Raw genomic sequence first — 17,114 nt, 5'->3', positions numbered from 1 at the left:
AAAAAAATATTTTCTTGCCTGACTCCTCAGTCATCTTTAGGTATGAGACAGGGTATTATCTCTATATAGGTATTATCCCAATATCTTTTATAGATTAAGAAACTGAGGCTAAGGACCAGTACTGAGTGGTAGAACTGGACTAGAATCTATATCTGCCTGTCCACGCCCAGCGTATTTTTAGGGAAGCACGAACTCTCCCTGCTTAACCCTCAGCCTTCTCTGTCCCCTTCTGTGCTTAACTTCTAGTCAAGGTGATCCTGGACAAATACTACTTCCTCTGCGGGCAGCCCCTGCACTTCATCCCCAGGAGGCAGGTATGTGATGGACAGCAGGACTGTGCCTCCGGGGAGGATGAGCAACACTGTGTCAAGAATTTTCCCAGTGGACCTCCAGCGACAGGTGCGTTCAGGGGTTTGACCTGAGAGGCGGGTATGGAAGGAAGCCAGCACAGGTGCCCATGGCCCACTGTGTAGCATCTTCCAACTGACTTGGTAGCATCACCCTCACCCTACCATGAATTTCCTGTTACTTGACCCCCCCCCGCCCTATATAACAAACAGCCATATTTAATAAATAATTAGGAGACAGGAAATTACAACTAAGCCTTCTCGTTCCTGCTACACGTAGGTGGAACTGAGACAGAGGACTGGATTGGATAACCTTGGGCCATTCCCTCCTTTCTATGACATCTGTTACTTCAGAAGATTAATAGAAAGATTTCAAGGCCATTAATAAGTTATTAATGAGGTCACTGATGCTTCTATTCATTATTTAAGTGTTTTTGATGTGACTTGCTATGTAGTGAGATTGAGTTAGGTCCTGCAAAGAAGTGTGAGGTATTGAGGGGGGAAACTCAACTTCCCTCTTGGAGTGGGCTAGCACAGCTTGATCTACTTAGAACTTTAGCTCTGAAGAGAAAAAATAACTCAGGGGGTGGGTAGTGGGGGCTGAGTGGCTGCTGGCATATCTGTTCTTTTTTTATCAGCACTCAAATGCCCCTGGGCATCTGCCATATTACTTCCCTACTGACAATAGCACTTCTCACTCAACCTCCTTAGAGAAGCATCTAGGTCCCTTGTTGAGAAATTTCCTCGGTTGGGCAAGCTAGGTGGACTGTGGGTAGGAAGACCATAGAGTATCTCAAGACTGACACCTGTAAGAATAAAAGGGGAGCTGTGAAAATGGAGGCTGTTTCCTGGGCATTTGGTCACCCTAGATGCCATCGAGATAAGGCTTGATCAGGCAAAACCAAAGGGAAGAGCTTTCCTTGAGGTTGAAAAGACTGGAGTTGGAAGGATATTGCTCCCAGTTCTGGGTGCGGGTAGCTTGGGTTGATCATATGACGAATCCTGAGGGAGAGGGGTCAGATGGGTCCCTCCCCTGAGCTGACTCAGTTTCCTTTCCTCCCAGTCCGCCTCTCCAAGGATCGATCCACCTTGCAAGTGCTGGACCCAAGCACAAGGAGCTGGGCCTCCGCCTGTTTCGACAACTTCACGGAAGCCCTGGCCAAGACAGCCTGCAGGCAGATGGGCTATGACAGGTACCCAGGCCAAGCTCCCGAGGTTGGCACCTCTCCCTGTGGCCCTGTTCCTTGTCCTTTCTTCCTCGTCCTCCCCTATTCCATCCTTCCTCCAATTTCCTAAAGATATGGCCATGGCAGTCAGACACAAATGCTTTTGAATGCCTGCACTTTCTCTGATAATAGCACCAAGTTCAATCTGCTAAGCCTCAGTTTCCTCAAGAGTTAGTTGGGGAAAGTAATGCCCACCTGATGGAATGGTTAAGGGGAAGCAGTGAGAGAATGGGGGGGAAGAGGGGACCCCCCACAGGCACAAGTTTAACACCTTCACAACCTTCTCCTTTCCTTTATTCATCAGTCCTCACTGCTTTTTGGTTTTGCAAGAAGCTGTTCCTGTTCCTAAATACAAGCCCTATTTACTTAAAGTCCCATGAATTAAAATTTAGTTTAAACATATGTGATTTCAATGGGGCCCCATCAGCAATCCCAGCTGTTTCCACAAATTTCAAAAACAATTCAAAATCTTCAATGGGTGAAAAAATGTATAATTATAACAAGGGTAATTAGCTTTGCATATTGATTTTCAGTTGATTTTGGTAAAAACCAAAAAGATAGTTATTATTATATTTATTTTTTGAATAGGTTCAGAGAAACTAACTCAGTAACAGGGAGAGAAAGGGCTGGAACTTGAATCCAAGATCCCCTAATTCCATCTCCATTTCTAATCTGGCTCATTCTCCCTTCACCTGAGGCTTCTATAGAGGGTCAGGAGGTGACAGCTCAGGGATCCTAACTGGGGATGATGGAAAAGAACACTTCAGTTCAGGGTGGAATAACTTCTCCCTGGCAGAACCCAAACTTCTTCAGGATTCTAAGAAACTGGACCCAGAGACAAGGAAGAAACAATACCAGACAGACATCATCAATCAATCACAGCCCTCTCTCCCATCCCTCCTCAGAGCAACTTCAAGGTCCTCTTTCAATAAATGCTCCAGACAGCCATTACTGATCAGACCTATCAGCCCCCCCTGCTCCCTGTTGTCAGGCTTCTATTGCTCTCTACCCTTTATGGCATGAAGCTCCCAGTACCCTCTGCAGAGGACACCCTGCTACCTACATTTTGAAGGAGAACTGGGAAGGCATGCCTTGCCCCCCTATTCTCCACCCCCAACCCCTCTGACCCCCCCCCCCCCTGCCTGCCCCATCAGCCAACCCAGCCGGCCTTCTCACTGCAGCCAGCCCCTCCTCCCCCCTGCAGTCCAGCCAACTGCAGTGTCAGCTGTACCCAGCTGCAATGCTGCGTGCGGCTTGATTATGAAACCAGGGAGCCTCCAGGGGTTCTTAAGGTAATAGGCTGCTGGAACTTCTGTCCTTCCAGAGCTCACTCAGGCCACCAAACCACCCTGCTCTTGAGTTCTACAAATTCAAAGTTGTTCAGAATTATTCATGAGGATGTCATTGGTGAACTGAGGTTCCATTTCCTGGGATGATCCGTTTGGGCCTCAGATTTTGCCACTTCCTTCCTCCACCTGGATGGGAGTCCCTCTTGTCCCACAGAATCAAGGCGGGAGGCAGTCCAGAGGTCATTGTGTTCCCCATCCCTTTATAGAGGAGGAACCTGAGATGGATGGTGAACTATCACAGTTATACACCAAGCTAGCATCAGCACCAGGCAAGAAAGAGTCTCAGTCTCGAGGGCTCTTAACACAGAACCCAGCACTGCCAGAGTCCAGCCCCACGGTGCAGCGACTGAAGCAGCTCCTGGCACACCGCCACCAGCTAGTACCAAATTCCTAGCAGGGAACATGAGAACGTGCCAGCCAGTGCTGCAGGTAGACCCAAGCCCTGCACTCCAAGTGTGCGAGCATGACTCGGCGGGAAAGGATGGAGAGACTGGAGAGGCCAGACGATTCGATCAAGGAACAGAGAAATGATCTTAACCAGGGAAACCTTCTGGAGGTGGGAAGACATAACCCAAGTTTGGAAGGAGACAAACATAGACTAGTAGAGATGAAGAAGGAGAGACTCCAAAGTGGACTCACAGGAAGACTGCTCTCATCTTGTTCTGTCTCCAAGGGGGCCAGGAATGTCGCCCATTTTCAAATTCAGACCAGAACCCAATATCCACATTCCAGTTCCCTCCAAGGGGGAGGGGGAGCTAGCTCAGCCTTTTGCCTCCTAGTTCACGTCTCTGTAAGCCAGAAGAGACTGCTGAAACATTCAGTATAGAACCAGGGCTAGGTTAGAGCAAAGGGGATCCTTAACGTTTCTCACAGCTCTGGGTTCTGCATCATCTTCCCTGTGGAAGAAAGCAAAGCCACGTTAGCATTGGCCCAGGGCTGAGTCCTGACGTGTCAAGGGAACATCCTCTCGCAAACCCTCTCCTGGCTGCGGGGCCACTCCCACCATCCAGGTCCTGCCTCCTGTCCCTCACAGCCCTCTCCCTCCTGACATGTCAGCAAGCCCACCTTCAGAGCTGTGGAGATTGGCCCAGCCCACGATCTGGATGTTGTTGAAATCACAGAGAACAACCTGGAGCTTCAGGTGCGAGGCTCAAGTGGGTAAGTGAGAGGGCCCCTATGGACTAGGAAAGACCCTTTGGGGATGAAGCCCACACCCTGAACAGAGGCCCACGGGGAGGCTAAGCCAGACAACAGGAAGGAGTTCCAGGAAGCAGATCACTAGGTACCAAGAGCTCGAGAATCACATTTCCAAAAGTGATTCAGAATACATTGACTCTCTTTTTTTTACTATATACAACAGCTGGACATAGTTTTCTGTCCACACATTGGTGGTGTCTTCATCAGTTGAATACTAAAACCAAATCTCTTCCTATTGCCTCATGTTTCCTATTAAGTCCAGTAAGCAAGATTCCAAAGGCCACGTTACGCTCCCCCACCACTCACAGAGGCCCGAGTGAGACCCCTGCACAGCCCGGGCTCTCCAGGGAGCGCTGCATGGCCTCTGCCATGGCCTGTGCCTCCGTGAGAGCTCAGTGTCCACGTGAAGGCTGCCACTGTGGAGAAGAGTGGCTCGGAGGGGGTGCTGGCTGCTTGGCATTCAGTATGCTGCTGACGATCCTACTTCCTCCTTCATCAGAGAGTAAATCTTGAGCAGGACAGGGAGAGCAGCAGAATGACTGTCTGCCCAGGATTCCACCAAAGCCCTGTTCTGCTTCCCTTTGGAAAACTGCAATGCAGCAGGCTCCATTCTAGGCTCTGCTCTCTCCCCTCAGGCTGCCAAGAGCCTGGGTTGGACTGACACAGACAGGGCTCAGCACATCGTAGGAGCTTAACCGTGGGGGCACCCATCCAATTGAGGTGAATGGAGCTAAGTGAGGGATTGTGCAGTTCTATACAGTCTCCATGATGCAGGTTCCAGATTTCCCGGGTATTGGGAGGGGACCAGGCCAAAGGCCGGAGGGCAGCCTGGGTCCCTGCCTCCCAGCCAAGGGGGAAGCGGAAGTCACAGGGCCCCTGTGTCTCCTTTCCAGACCCTGTCTCTCAGGCTCCCTGGTTTCCCTGCACTGTCTTGGTGAGTACCCCCATTTCTGAGGGCTGGAGTCCTGGCCCGCACACCCTGAGCATGAAGAGCAACTTTCACCCCCATTCCTAAGTCTCTTAGACTCCAAGTTTTGCTCTGTTCGGGCCCAGTCCTACTTCTTTAGGCCTTGGGCTTCTAAGCCAGTGCTCCTTGCAGAGACCTAGGTGAGAGTGTAAGAGAACTGGAGGGGTCTCTGCTCCTTTTATCACAATCAGCTCAGTTAGCCAAGATGGAATGATCCACATTCCAATCAGCAGGTACTCACTGGACACTTAGCATGTGCCTAGCAGGGTCAGCTGCGGATCAGCAGTGGAAAACACTAGACAAGTAAAAGAATTGGCCATTATTCTCCGGTGCTTATGGCTGGGTTGAGAGTGAAGAAGGAAACACCGGGAGAGTGCCGAGCCGGGCCCCAGTCACAGTTGCCTGCTGCAGGGGTTCAGAAGACCTGCGCCCAGACCCCCATGACCTTGAGTAATTTTCCTGACCTCCCTGAGGCTCATCTTCCCAGGAAACCCTTTTGTCCAACTGCCCAATCTCTGAACATCCTCTAGATCTAATAGGAGTAGATAAAAAGAGAAAACTAGCACTGAACCCCAACTCACCCTACCAGCCTCGTAGGGGAAGAAGCTAGGCAGAGCCCAGTTTCTGGCCAGAAACTGGAGAGTCTGAGAGGAAGGAGGCCGTCTCACTGCCTTTGCAGTTTAACTGTATATATGCATCCCTGTCAGATGTTAGGACTTTTATTCATGATTGTGTGACACAATATTGGCAGGGGACAGACACACAGTGGCTAGTTAGTGAATGAACGAATCGCCGCTTCATCTGATGGCTGCGTTGACTAGCACTGAAGTCACAGGTGCTACCTTGAGGAGCCTTCAGTCTCACCAAACAGGAAAAGACCAAAGCATGAAAATGAAAGGCTGATCAGCAGTCTAGGGAAATGGCAAGAGAGGAAACCCCGGGGATTGGGGAGCCTGCAGGTGGTACCCAGGCTAAACGGTGAAGAATGAATGAGAGGAGGGTGCTGGAGGGAAGGGACCTCACTGCCTTTCTGTCTTGTCCACCACGCTCTTCCCAGCATTCCCAACACACAGTAGGCACACAAGACAAATTTGCTGAACGAATCCATGATTCAGATAAACAGGAGAAGAGACAGGAAGGCGGAGCAGGGTGCAGGGCTATCTGAGGGGGAGCGGGGCTCAGGAAGTTTTCTTAAGCAAAGCAGAAGGACTTTTTAGGGAACTATAAGCAGATCGATTTGGCTAGACAGAAACTTTATTTAAAAACAACAGGAGACTGTCAGGAGGAGTTTAAACTCTATTGTTCAGTAGGAGGGAGGCTGGGGGACTTTGAGCAAGAGAGGTGATATGAAGACAGCAGTGTGTGGGATGACAGACTTTGCAAAGCCCCACTGCCTACCCGAGGCCCAGAAAGGGGGGATCCTTCCCTCCACCAGAACTCTCTCAGTGGCATTAGCTGTAAGAAGGGTTGGGGAGGCTGAGAATGGGCCAGGGAGAGGGAACTGAAGGTTCCTGTAAGAGGGTCAGATGGAAAAGTCAGAACACTGGGTGGTGAGAGAGAATAGGATGTCAAACAGGGAGACTGACAAAAGGGGAAAGGAAAGAGGAGGCTTTGAGTTTTGAATTGGGAAGCTCTGGTTTCTGGAACTTTCTTCCCACGTGCTGGTCTCACAGCAGTTTGTGTATCACTCAGCAGGAACAGCTGGGGACACCCTACCTGGGTAGGGCTTTCATATTTCTCCATCGCTTTTTGGTTCAGAGTTCATGAATTCCCAGCCCAAAGGACACACCCATTTCACAATATCAACTCCCTGACACACCTGAAACTGAAAAGGGGGAGGAGGTTTGGGGAAAGCCTGTGGCCTAGGACACTATCTCCCCATGAGTCACTTGAACTTGGCCTGGAGCTCCCTACTCTTTCAGGTCCTGATCCTAAGAGCCCTACCAGGGATAGATCTCAGACGCCAAGGAGAGGTGGCCCTGTTCCCCCAAAAGCTTAACGCCTGCTTTCTCCCTCCTTCCTATGGACTCAGCCTGTGGGGAGAGCCTGAAGGCCCCACGGGTGGTGGGAGGGGAGAAGGCGTCTGTGGATTCTTGGCCGTGGCAAGTCAGTATCCAGTACAACAAGCAACACATCTGTGGAGGGAGCATCCTGGACTCCCACTGGATCCTCACAGCGGCCCACTGTTTCAGGTAAGGCCCGTGCTGTAGGGGTCAAAGCCAAAGAGGGGCCAGAGGCTGCTCTCGTCCCCTATGACCCTCCCCATAAATGTGCCAGGGTGTGGCCATCATAGTGACACACTGGCCATCATGTCCCTTGTTAGGCCCTGGGGGCTGAGAGAGGGTGCTTGTCCCCAAGTTTGCCCTCTTCTCTTCTGATTGGGAAATTATCAGATCCTCAAGAGTCCTCGGGCTACCCCCCTATCATTCATGTCCCAGAAACTTCTCCCATCTGCCTGGAGTTCTGAGAATGCTCTGCCCCTCTCCTAGGCTGTGGTTCCAGTCTTAAATCACTGCCATTCCCTCATTACTTCCAGAAAGTTTTTTGAAAGTAGAGACTTACTTTCATGCCAGCAGGGAGAAATCTGCCATGTCTCTGGGAAGAATCATTCATTTTCACTCATTTATTACTGAACATCTCGAGAGGGTCTCCTGGCTACCAGACCCCATAGTATGTGCCCACCTGCATTAGGCCCTAGCTGTGCCTTAGAGGAATTCAGACCAGGCCAGTGACTCTTGACCTTTTTGAGAATCTGACAAAAGCTATAAATCCTTTCCTGGAATTCCCACGCCTCCATACTAAGCTGTATTTGTTGCTGGCGAGGAAAGAATGTCAAGTACTTAATGTAACCGAGCACAATACAAATCTCACATGAAGAGCACTGAAAATGCTCCTGCTGGTGGCGAAAACGCCAGGGCCCAGAGCTCAGGTACTGGGAACAGCCTCTTCCTGAGCCCTCCAGATAGTTTTCTTAAAAAAAAAATTTTATTTTATGCATACAAAACTGAGGTACAGGCCAGAGGTGCAAGAGGTGAGAGGATTCACCAGAGACAGAGTAGGGGAGCAGAACAGGCAGATCGACAAAGTACACTGCTGAGGGGAGCAGCGGGTGGGGCAGGAGAGGTCTGCTGGGCCATGTAGGTCACCTCCCTGGCTGGGGATTGAACTTGTGCTGCAGTGGTTTCAGATAGCTTCATAGTGCTGTGCTTTAACCCATTGCACCACCAGGGAGGGGAGGGTCCCTCCCCCCCAATAGTTTTCTTAAGTAGGTTTCACAGAGGGAAGAAGGCCTAATTGTCTGAACTTTCACTTGTGGTAGGTGACTCTGCAGACTGTCCCTCCTCTGCCATCCCTGCCATCGTTATTACCTCCTAAGGCAGGAGCACCCCAACACCAGGGTTTTGGCAAAGACCCTATCTTTGGCAACACCATCCTCTAGCACAGCCTCCTCATGCTTGCTTAGGCCTGAACCCAGTCGTCTCTGTCCCCAGGAAGCATCATGATCTGTCCAACTGGAGGGTGAGGGCCGGCTCGGACAAACTGGGCAGCTTCCCATCCCTGCCCGTGGCCAAGATCTACGTCATTGAGCTCAACACCACGTACACCAAAGAAAAAGACATCGCCCTTGTGAAGCTGCAGTCCCCACTCATATTCTCAGGTAAGAGGCAGCCCTGGGCACGAGCCTCAAATGCACCAGAGCGCAAGGGTCGTCTTACTCCACCAGTGACTAGTCACAGGCCTTCTCTCAAGCCTTCAGTCACCCATATGTTTCCAGCAGACATATCAGACTAACACCGTGGGTGCCACTAGACCACCCTCGTTGTCAGCTGACCTCACAGTCCATCCCCTGCCAGAGACTCCTCTACTGGAGGAGTCCAGTGCGAATCATAAATGCTTCCAATGTTGGAGCTGTGAGGGACCTAGAAGTTCATCTACTCTTTGCTCTCTCCCAACCTTCATGCCAACAGCACCCCCAGCGTCCCTGGCAACAGGTCGTTGTGCCCCTGTTTGGTCTCCTCCAAAAGGAGGCAACTCATGACTTCTCAGGAACCCATATGGCCCATCAGAGGACTCATGCTCATGTGCGGTAGGATTTAGGTCAGCATTTCCATCCATTAGGTCCATGGGACACTGGGGAAAGAGGGTTCTGTTCACAAATCAGTTTGGGAGACATGTCAACACTATACCTCTGTTGAAGCACCTTAGTATATTAAATATATGAGAGATTTACCAAAAACAGTTGTGTTTGGCCCACATTTTCTTAACTCATTTGACCAGATGGTAGTTCTCCAACACCCCATGGAACATGTGTTACAGAAACCCTGGTGTCACCCTCTCAGCGGGCTTAGCTGCAGGGTGCTCCTGAATGTTGGGTCCCCCTTCCTCTCTGCTCCTGGCAGGCACAGTCAGGCCCATCTGCTTGCCCTACTCTGATGATGAACTCACTCCGGGCATACCTCTCTGGGTCATCGGATGGGGCTTTACTGAGCAGAATGGAGGTAAGTCCTGGCTTTGGAGCCACAGGGTGCAAGGGGCAGCAGGAGGTAACGGGACAAAGGATCATCCCTCAGAAAACCCTATCCTGGAAGTCTAAGCACCAAGGTGCCGGGCTCTCAAGAGAATCCCTATGGGCTGAGGGTAGAAGGCAAGAACGAGAATCTGAATGGATTTGCACCCTCCCAGGGAAGATGTCGGATGTGCTACTCCAGGCATCAGTCCAGTTGATCGACAGCACCCGGTGCAATGCAGAGGACGCGTACCAAGGGGAAGTTACGGAGAAGATGCTGTGTGCAGGCCACCTGGAGGGCGGCGTGGACACCTGCCAGGTGGGGCCCCTGACGATTGTGGGGATAGTCTATGGACAGGGATGTAGGTCCTAGAGAGATAAGAACATTTGGAGGCTGAATGTCCCACGCAAAGTCTTGCATACTGTGGGCACTCGTGGTGGGATGAAGGAAGAGGAGAAGAGGAAGAGAAGGAGACACTATAGCCAGACAAAGACACATGAGTGGAGGTGTGCGCACGCTTGTACTGGAGCATCAATGAATGCGCGTGTGGTGGGGGACCTGCATGGGAGCATCATAGACGCATGCAGAAAGATTTTAAAGGTGTATTTCACATACAAAAATGACGTTACCCACACTTCCTTCCCATCATCTTCAAAATTGTGAGCCCCCTAAATGTGGGAACTCCGGGTCTCTTTTCTCTGTAACTGTTCTTGAGCAGCTAAAAGTTCAGCTCATGCTGGATAAGCCCAGGTCCGATGTCCCTCACCCCATCCCCACTGGCCTACCCCTGAATTCATCTCACTCCCCCACCCTCAGGGGCTCTCTGAGTCATTTTAAATCAAAGCCTTTAACTCTAACCAGGCCCTCATTCTGCCCTTAAATTCCTGCACCCAAGAGGCGGCTCTTGAATGCTGGATAAATGCTGGCCTTGGGGATAGTGCCTTCCCTCGGGGGCTTACCAGGGAGGGGATGCAAAACTGGTGCTTATTAAAAATCTCTCTCTCTCCTCTCCCCACCCCCGGCCCCCATTTGATTCTAAGTTCCTTGAAGGCAAGGATTGAATCCCAGTTGTCTTGAACAGCACCTGGCATGCAAAAGGCACTCTAAAAGCGGTTAAATAAATTTGGGAACCATTAAGTTAAACCAAGATAACCAGGCTTCCTTACTGTAGGACCCTTGAGTCTTAAATCTCCTCCTGTGAGTTGCAAACCCCTGAGAGAGGAGTTAATTAACAGCACACGCACAACTAACTTGACTCCTAACAGAACTCTTTTGCAACAAAAGGAAAAGGCATTCAAGGCTGGAGGAACTGCATGAGCAGAGGGGTGAGGGGAAACCAGCAGAGAGCCCTGGAGAGTGCAGATGAAGAGATGAGCCAAGGCAAGGGGGTACGGAGGAGACCCACCACCCCACTACATCCCACCTGGGCACCCCAGTATGCCTGTTCTGGCCTCTCATAGGGTGACAGCGGTGGACCCCTGATGTATCACTCTAATCAGTGGCAAGTGGTGGGTATCGTGAGCTGGGGCCATGGCTGTGGGGGACCCAGTACCCCAGGAGTGTACACCAAAGTCACATCCTATCTCAACTGGATCTACAGTGTCCGGAAGGTGAGCATGCCCTGTTGCGCCCTCCTCCTCTTCCTCTTCTGAGGGGACCAAGCCATCCTTAGGTTTGATTTAAATGGTTCTGCGTCAACTCTTTACCTTCTAAATAATTCTTCCTCCCAGTGACCGCCAGGGAGTCAACCATTAAGAGCTGAAATTCCTACTGAATGTAAATACTCTTGGCTATGGAACACACCCAACTTCATCATATTCTATTCTATGGCAGAGTGAGATGATAAGATCACTTCAGAGGACAGATTCTGATAAGAAAGCAGGTAGATAGACTTCTGAGGCTCCCTGGCTCCTGGAGGATAGAGAGAAGAGCAAAGGTCTTTGAACAGGAAGATTAGTAAGCACATCACTGCTTTGTCCACTTACATTCCATCTGACTTTCTCTTCATTGGTCTTTTTCTATTCTAGTCTGAATAGTGATGTGCCATCATTCTGTGAGGACAGAAACTCCTCCCCAGTCCACCTACTTGGGGGTCCCCCAGAGCAAAAACCCCCCAGACACTGTCTACCCAGGACCTCAATATTTCTTGGCACAGCAAAAAAAAAAAAAAAACCACTCCTGTGAGAGACCCCTCAGTCCATTGGCACCCAGGAGGACGTCAGTCCCATCTCAGCCACCCCCAACCCTCCCAGCGTCCCAAGGACAGAGACACAGCCACTGAACAGTCCAGCTTTCTGGCTGAGGTCTCAGGAGTCATCGCTGAGCCAAGAAGGAACGTTACTACTCAAAGAAGAAGAAGTAGAAACTCCTGCGAGAGTCAGATAACCAAAGGCTGAAGTGGAGGGAAGAGGGTCTGAACCAGCCCTCTCTCTCTGCCCACCCCAAATATACAAGAACACAAAACCAGGTGATAAGTGTAAAATGTACTGCTGCCATCGACCCAAGTACTGTTCTTTAACCATGGTCACTTAATACTGTAATTTACTGATGACACTATTGTTACTTCTATGGTTGTTGTTATTAAAAAGCTACAGAAGTCTGGCTTAAGCACGACTGATCAGTTGATAAAAACTGAGCCAGGCTTTTGTTGAGCCATGGTCTCCATCCTTTGACCTGGTAAGAAAAGGGGAGACCGTTTATAGCTACGTGTGATGCAGAAGCAGAGGAAAAGGGAGACACCGAGACCAGAACCGCTAAGTGGGGGTTAGAGTGGGAGCCAGGGGATGCAGATCTTCTTTCCCCAAAGGGCCTGATCCCACTGCTCTCCTGCCCATCCCCCTGCCTGTGCTATCAGCCATGGACTGAGATAATCTGTGGCTTGGGAGGGAGGTGACTAGTTGGGATGGGCATTCAGAGCTGACATTAAATCACAGTTCCCTGAATAACTGGAAATAGATGTTGCACCACTCAGTTCTGCCCAGAGAGAGTCTTGGGTGTGGTTCTTTCATTCTTTGGAAAGAAAAGGCACTATTACCTGCCAAGTATGAAGTAGTCCCCAAGCTAGGTCTGGGGCCAGAAGTATGAATAGGTTCCTGTATTCAAAACGTTCAGAGAGAAGTAATCCCCATAGACATCTCTGGCTGCTGTACAGAGGCCCAGGTTTTCTGAAGACCCTCTTGCTGTCGCTGAGTCGGATCCTTCATAAAAATAGACTTGTAATGGCTTACAAGCTTCTTAAGAGACAATAAAAATATTCAAAGCAAAAAAAAAAAAAAAAAGATAAAGCAAAACCATCAGCATCATGGCAAGAACTAAGGTGGAGGAGAGGTCTCCCTGGAGACCTAGGGGCTAGGTCTCAGTGGTATCATGGCGATGGCCTGAGTTCCATCCCAGGCCAGGGTGCTGACACGCTATCGCAGCAGACCTCTCCTGTCTCACAGCTACTCCCCTCAGCAGAGTGCTTCTTCACTCTGCCTGCTCTTCCACACTCCCCTCATGCCCTGAGCTTCTGACCTACACCCAAGTTCTTCTATACAATAATTTTTAAAAAACAGTAAAATCTTCAAAAAAAATCAGTGTGAAGGCTGATTAGTACTAACACTAGGCCCCCCAAAGGTAGGGAGGCTGAGCCTGGGACCCCACAGAAAGCAGAAATAACTAAGAGAACAAATGTGGTCCCAAGAAGCAGATCTTCTGATTGAAAAACAAAATCCCAAATGTAAAGCCTCAGGATTCCCAGAAAAAGATGGTGCAAAATGAGCTCACAATCAAAGATCAGCCAAGATTTTGAAAAAGAAAACCCCATGAGTTTGAATGATCAAAAAATAGCAAATTAAAAACTCCCAGGATATCAGGTGTTAGAATTACCAGATAATTATAATAATAACGGACACCAAAGAAGTCTAGGTGCCCAGCACAATTATAAGTGCTTCATCATATGCTGATGCATTTCATAGTTGCACAGACCTATGAGATAGCTACTGTTCATATTAACTCTATTTTATGGTTAAGAAAAATAAGCCACAAATAGGTCAAGTATCTTGCCTGAGGCTCTCTGCTGGTAAGTTGAAGATGAGCATTTGCTCCAAGGTTAGGCTATGATTTCCCACCGAAAGGCTTCCATTAGGATAGTAATTTATGAAATCTTTGATATTAAAAATGGATACATTTTTGAAATTATGGTTATACATTTTGAAGTTGTATTTAATTGGGATAAAATATACATATCATTTTAACCACCTTTAGGTACACAGTTTGATGATGTTGAGAACCTTCCCCATGCTTCTCCAGAACAGTTCTTCCTTTGCAAAACTGACACTCAATACCTTTTAATTAATAACTTCCACTGCTCCTGCCCCAACCTCTGTCTCTCTGAATTTGATGAGGCACCTACATAAGTGGAATCAGATAGTATTTGCCTTTTTGTGCCTGGATGATAGTATTTAGCACAGTGTTTTCAGGCTAAATAATATACTATTTATACCACTTACTTAAATCCAGTCATCCACTGATGGATATTTGGATCTCTTCCACCTTTTGGTTATTGTGAATAGTGCCATTGTGAACGTGAGTATACAAGTATCTCTTTAAGCTCCTGATTTCAATTCTCTGGGGCACAGATCCAGAAGTGGAATTTTTGGATCATATGATAACTCCATTTTAAATTTTGTATTGTTTTTCATTATGACCACACCATTTTATATTCCCACCTGCAGTATACAGTGTCCGATTTCTCAACATCCTCATCAACCCTTCTTATTTTCAGTTTTAAAAAAAAGGATATTTTAATAATCATATAGATGACAGGCAAATTTGAAGAAACGCCAAATTTCAGTCTTGAAAATGAAAACTAATTATTAAAATGAAAAAATTGAATCCTGGGGTTAGATAGCATTGCAGACGAAGAGAGAAGTAATGAACTGGGCAGTAAATTGAAGAAGTTATTAACGAAAAAATATATGAAAATGAAGGCCCTCCCTGGTGGCACAACAGGTTGAAATGCAGCACTATTAAGCAAGCTGCAGCCACTGCAGCGTGAGTTCAATCATTCCCAGCCAGGAAGCTGACCCACATGGCGCAGCAGACCTCTCCTGTCCCACCTGCTGCTCCCCTCAGCAGTGTATTTCAGTACGTCTGCCTGTTCTGCTCCCCACTCCGTCTCTGGTGAATCCTGTCACCCCCCCCCACACCTCTGGGCTGTACCCCAGTTCTTGTGTGCATAAATAAATAAATCTTTAAAATAATACATATGAAAACAAGGCTATGAACAAACAGTGGAGACTAAAGTGATAAGGTCTGACATATACAGTTACAGCTCTGTGGGAGAAAGACTGAGAGCGAGACAATGTCCAAAATGATAACAGCTGAGACTGTCCGGAACTGGGGAGAGCACCAGACACAGCACCCGCCACCGAGGCGCAAAGCCCTGTGTGGGGAAGGGGACCCCAAAAGTATGTTAGCCTTTGACCTGCCAGAGTCGGTCAGTGCAGGTGCCTCCCTCCCCACCACCATTACCCATCCGTGGCATGTGCATCCTGCTCACCTTCCAGCTCTGAAAAGCTAGCAGAGGACACAGTCATAAGATAGTCTCGTAGGCTGATGATGCCACCCGAGCAGCGCACATGGTGAGACCCAGCACAGGCTCCCATATTTGGCTGGCAGGTGTGGAAACGACTCATCGAAGCCTCTTGGGTAATTTCCTGTGGTTATTAAAATTCCCACCTACTGTGCAGAGTGGCCTTCCTTTTGCTCCATCTCTTCCTGCCTGCTGCCTGCTGCCTGCATACAGCGGCTGGGTTCAGACGGCACCTAGGAAGCTCCTGAGGCCGTGGACTGTGACCCAACACCATTGAACCCAGGTGGAAACATTAAAATAAATCTTCATCTAGAAAACCTTTGCATCATTTGTTTCCAATTCCGTAGTTGTTCCATTATGAGAGTAAATGTTTCCTTTGACTCCATCTTGACTGGAAGCCAAGATTTGCTGATGAAAAAAGGATTCTGGTGGAAAGAGACTCACAGAGGGAATTACCTAGACTCTTCTAGTGGAGCCTCAACAACAGGGCAAGTGGGGAAGACTAGGGAGAAGCAGGTTTGGGGGTGGGATGAGGAGAGATCGTGAGTTTGGTTTTGGACTGTTGACAGAATCGTGTCTGCCAGGAAGTTATTCCTCAAGAGGCACCACACCCCTCCCAGCCCTGCCCACTCAGCTTCTGGCCTCTCCTAAGCTGGGCCATGGCGGTGGAGTGGCCAGCGAGGGCCCCGAAGGCTGTGCCTCAATGGGGCCTGGCCCTGGGCAGCCCTTTCTGAATGCTCAATCCTAAAATGTTGGTGGAAGCTGTAACTCGGTGTAGAGACGCCTTACATTAACAAGCACTTCGTAGCTTTCTAAAGTATTTCTACTGTCTCATTTAATTCTCCCAAGAGCACCACTCCCTGGTCTGACCATCCCACCTGCAGGTGAGGGACCCGGGGCTCTGAGAGGTGAGGTGTCAACCCTAAGGCCATTTCACTGATAAATGAGTGAGAACTTGAGCACAGGTCCTGAATTTAAGTCCAGGGTTGTTCTTTTCCATTCAACACTTGGGCGGCGGAAGGGACTCTACTCCCCACCTGTGGGTGAGTCTGTGGTTTAAGGACTTTTGAGGAGGACTCCCTCCTGCTAAGAGCTGCCCCTGCTATGGTTTTGCAGATGTAGGTGGAATTCTGGGGGGAGGACCCTGAATGGGGAAAGAAGATCTGGAGCTTTCTCCTCTTTCATTTTAAGTCTGCACAGCAATCAGGTGACATAGTAGGAATCAGAGACCATAAGGCAAAATCTCTCGATTTCTTGCCTCCCCCCTCTGCAAATCCACCTGCTGTCACTGCCCTTGACCTTCTCTCCCTGCCACAGGAGCACTGGGTGACCCCGCGGGACGAAGGCCGGTCATCCGCTTGGCCCCTGGGTGGCATCCCTCGGGTCTACCCAAAAGACTCATCCCTTGCTTTCAGCTTCCACCGCCTTCCCCCCTCCACAACCTCTCCCCTAGCTATGTTTAATCCTGCTTTTAATTCTCCCATCTCAAAAAAGAAAAACATCCAGGTCTCACTTATATTCAGAATACAGAGAAACCCCAGAGGGTCAGGGAAAAGATAAACCAGCAAGCTGACCATGGGTGTGAGAGGGGCGACATCCAGGGAGGGAATACCACAAGGGGCGATGGCGATGGATCCCGGGTTTTGTGGTGGTGGGAGAACTATGGGGTCTACATCCGAGGGGAGAAACCAATTACTGTACAAAAAAGAAAAATGATGCAAGAAAATAAATTTAATAAAAAAGAAAATCATCCATCCTCCTTCCTACCTGGGCCAGTGCTTTTTCTCAGCGGACCCTAATACAGTAGAGCCATTCCCTGTCTCCTGCTGACACCTCCACACCCTAAGGTCAAGTCACGGCCACCCCCACCCCACAGGCCACCCCTTTCCACCTTGCTGTTCACTGGATCACCCGTGATCTCCAGAAGGGCCTGTCCTTAATTTAG

General features: G+C 49.3%; 1 protein-coding gene across 1 annotated transcript in view; it reads left to right on the top strand.

Moving 5' to 3' along the window:
- Nucleotides 1-11,766, top strand: part of TMPRSS4 (transmembrane protease, serine 4) — a 60,395-nt gene extending 48,629 nt beyond the window's left edge. The window contains exons 4-13 of the mRNA XM_004688830.2: nt 247-399; nt 1,411-1,540; nt 3,979-4,080; nt 5,013-5,053; nt 7,119-7,278; nt 8,578-8,744; nt 9,487-9,585; nt 9,770-9,912; nt 11,055-11,204; nt 11,622-11,766. Of these exons, the coding sequence (XP_004688887.2) occupies nt 247-399; nt 1,411-1,540; nt 3,979-4,080; nt 5,013-5,053; nt 7,119-7,278; nt 8,578-8,744; nt 9,487-9,585; nt 9,770-9,912; nt 11,055-11,204; nt 11,622-11,630 (1,154 nt within the window). The 3' untranslated portion in view covers nt 11,631-11,766. The remainder of the gene's footprint in view (nt 1-246; nt 400-1,410; nt 1,541-3,978; nt 4,081-5,012; nt 5,054-7,118; nt 7,279-8,577; nt 8,745-9,486; nt 9,586-9,769; nt 9,913-11,054; nt 11,205-11,621) is intronic.
- Nucleotides 11,767-17,114: the final 5,348 nt, after the last annotated feature.

Source organism: Condylura cristata, unplaced genomic scaffold (genome assembly GCF_000260355.1).
Source record: "Condylura cristata isolate star-nosed mole 26May11 unplaced genomic scaffold, ConCri1.0 scaffold00025, whole genome shotgun sequence".
Taxonomy (NCBI): domain Eukaryota; kingdom Metazoa; phylum Chordata; class Mammalia; order Eulipotyphla; family Talpidae; genus Condylura; species Condylura cristata.
Note: the sequence above shows the minus strand (reverse complement) of the source record. Positions and strands in the feature narration are given on the sequence as shown.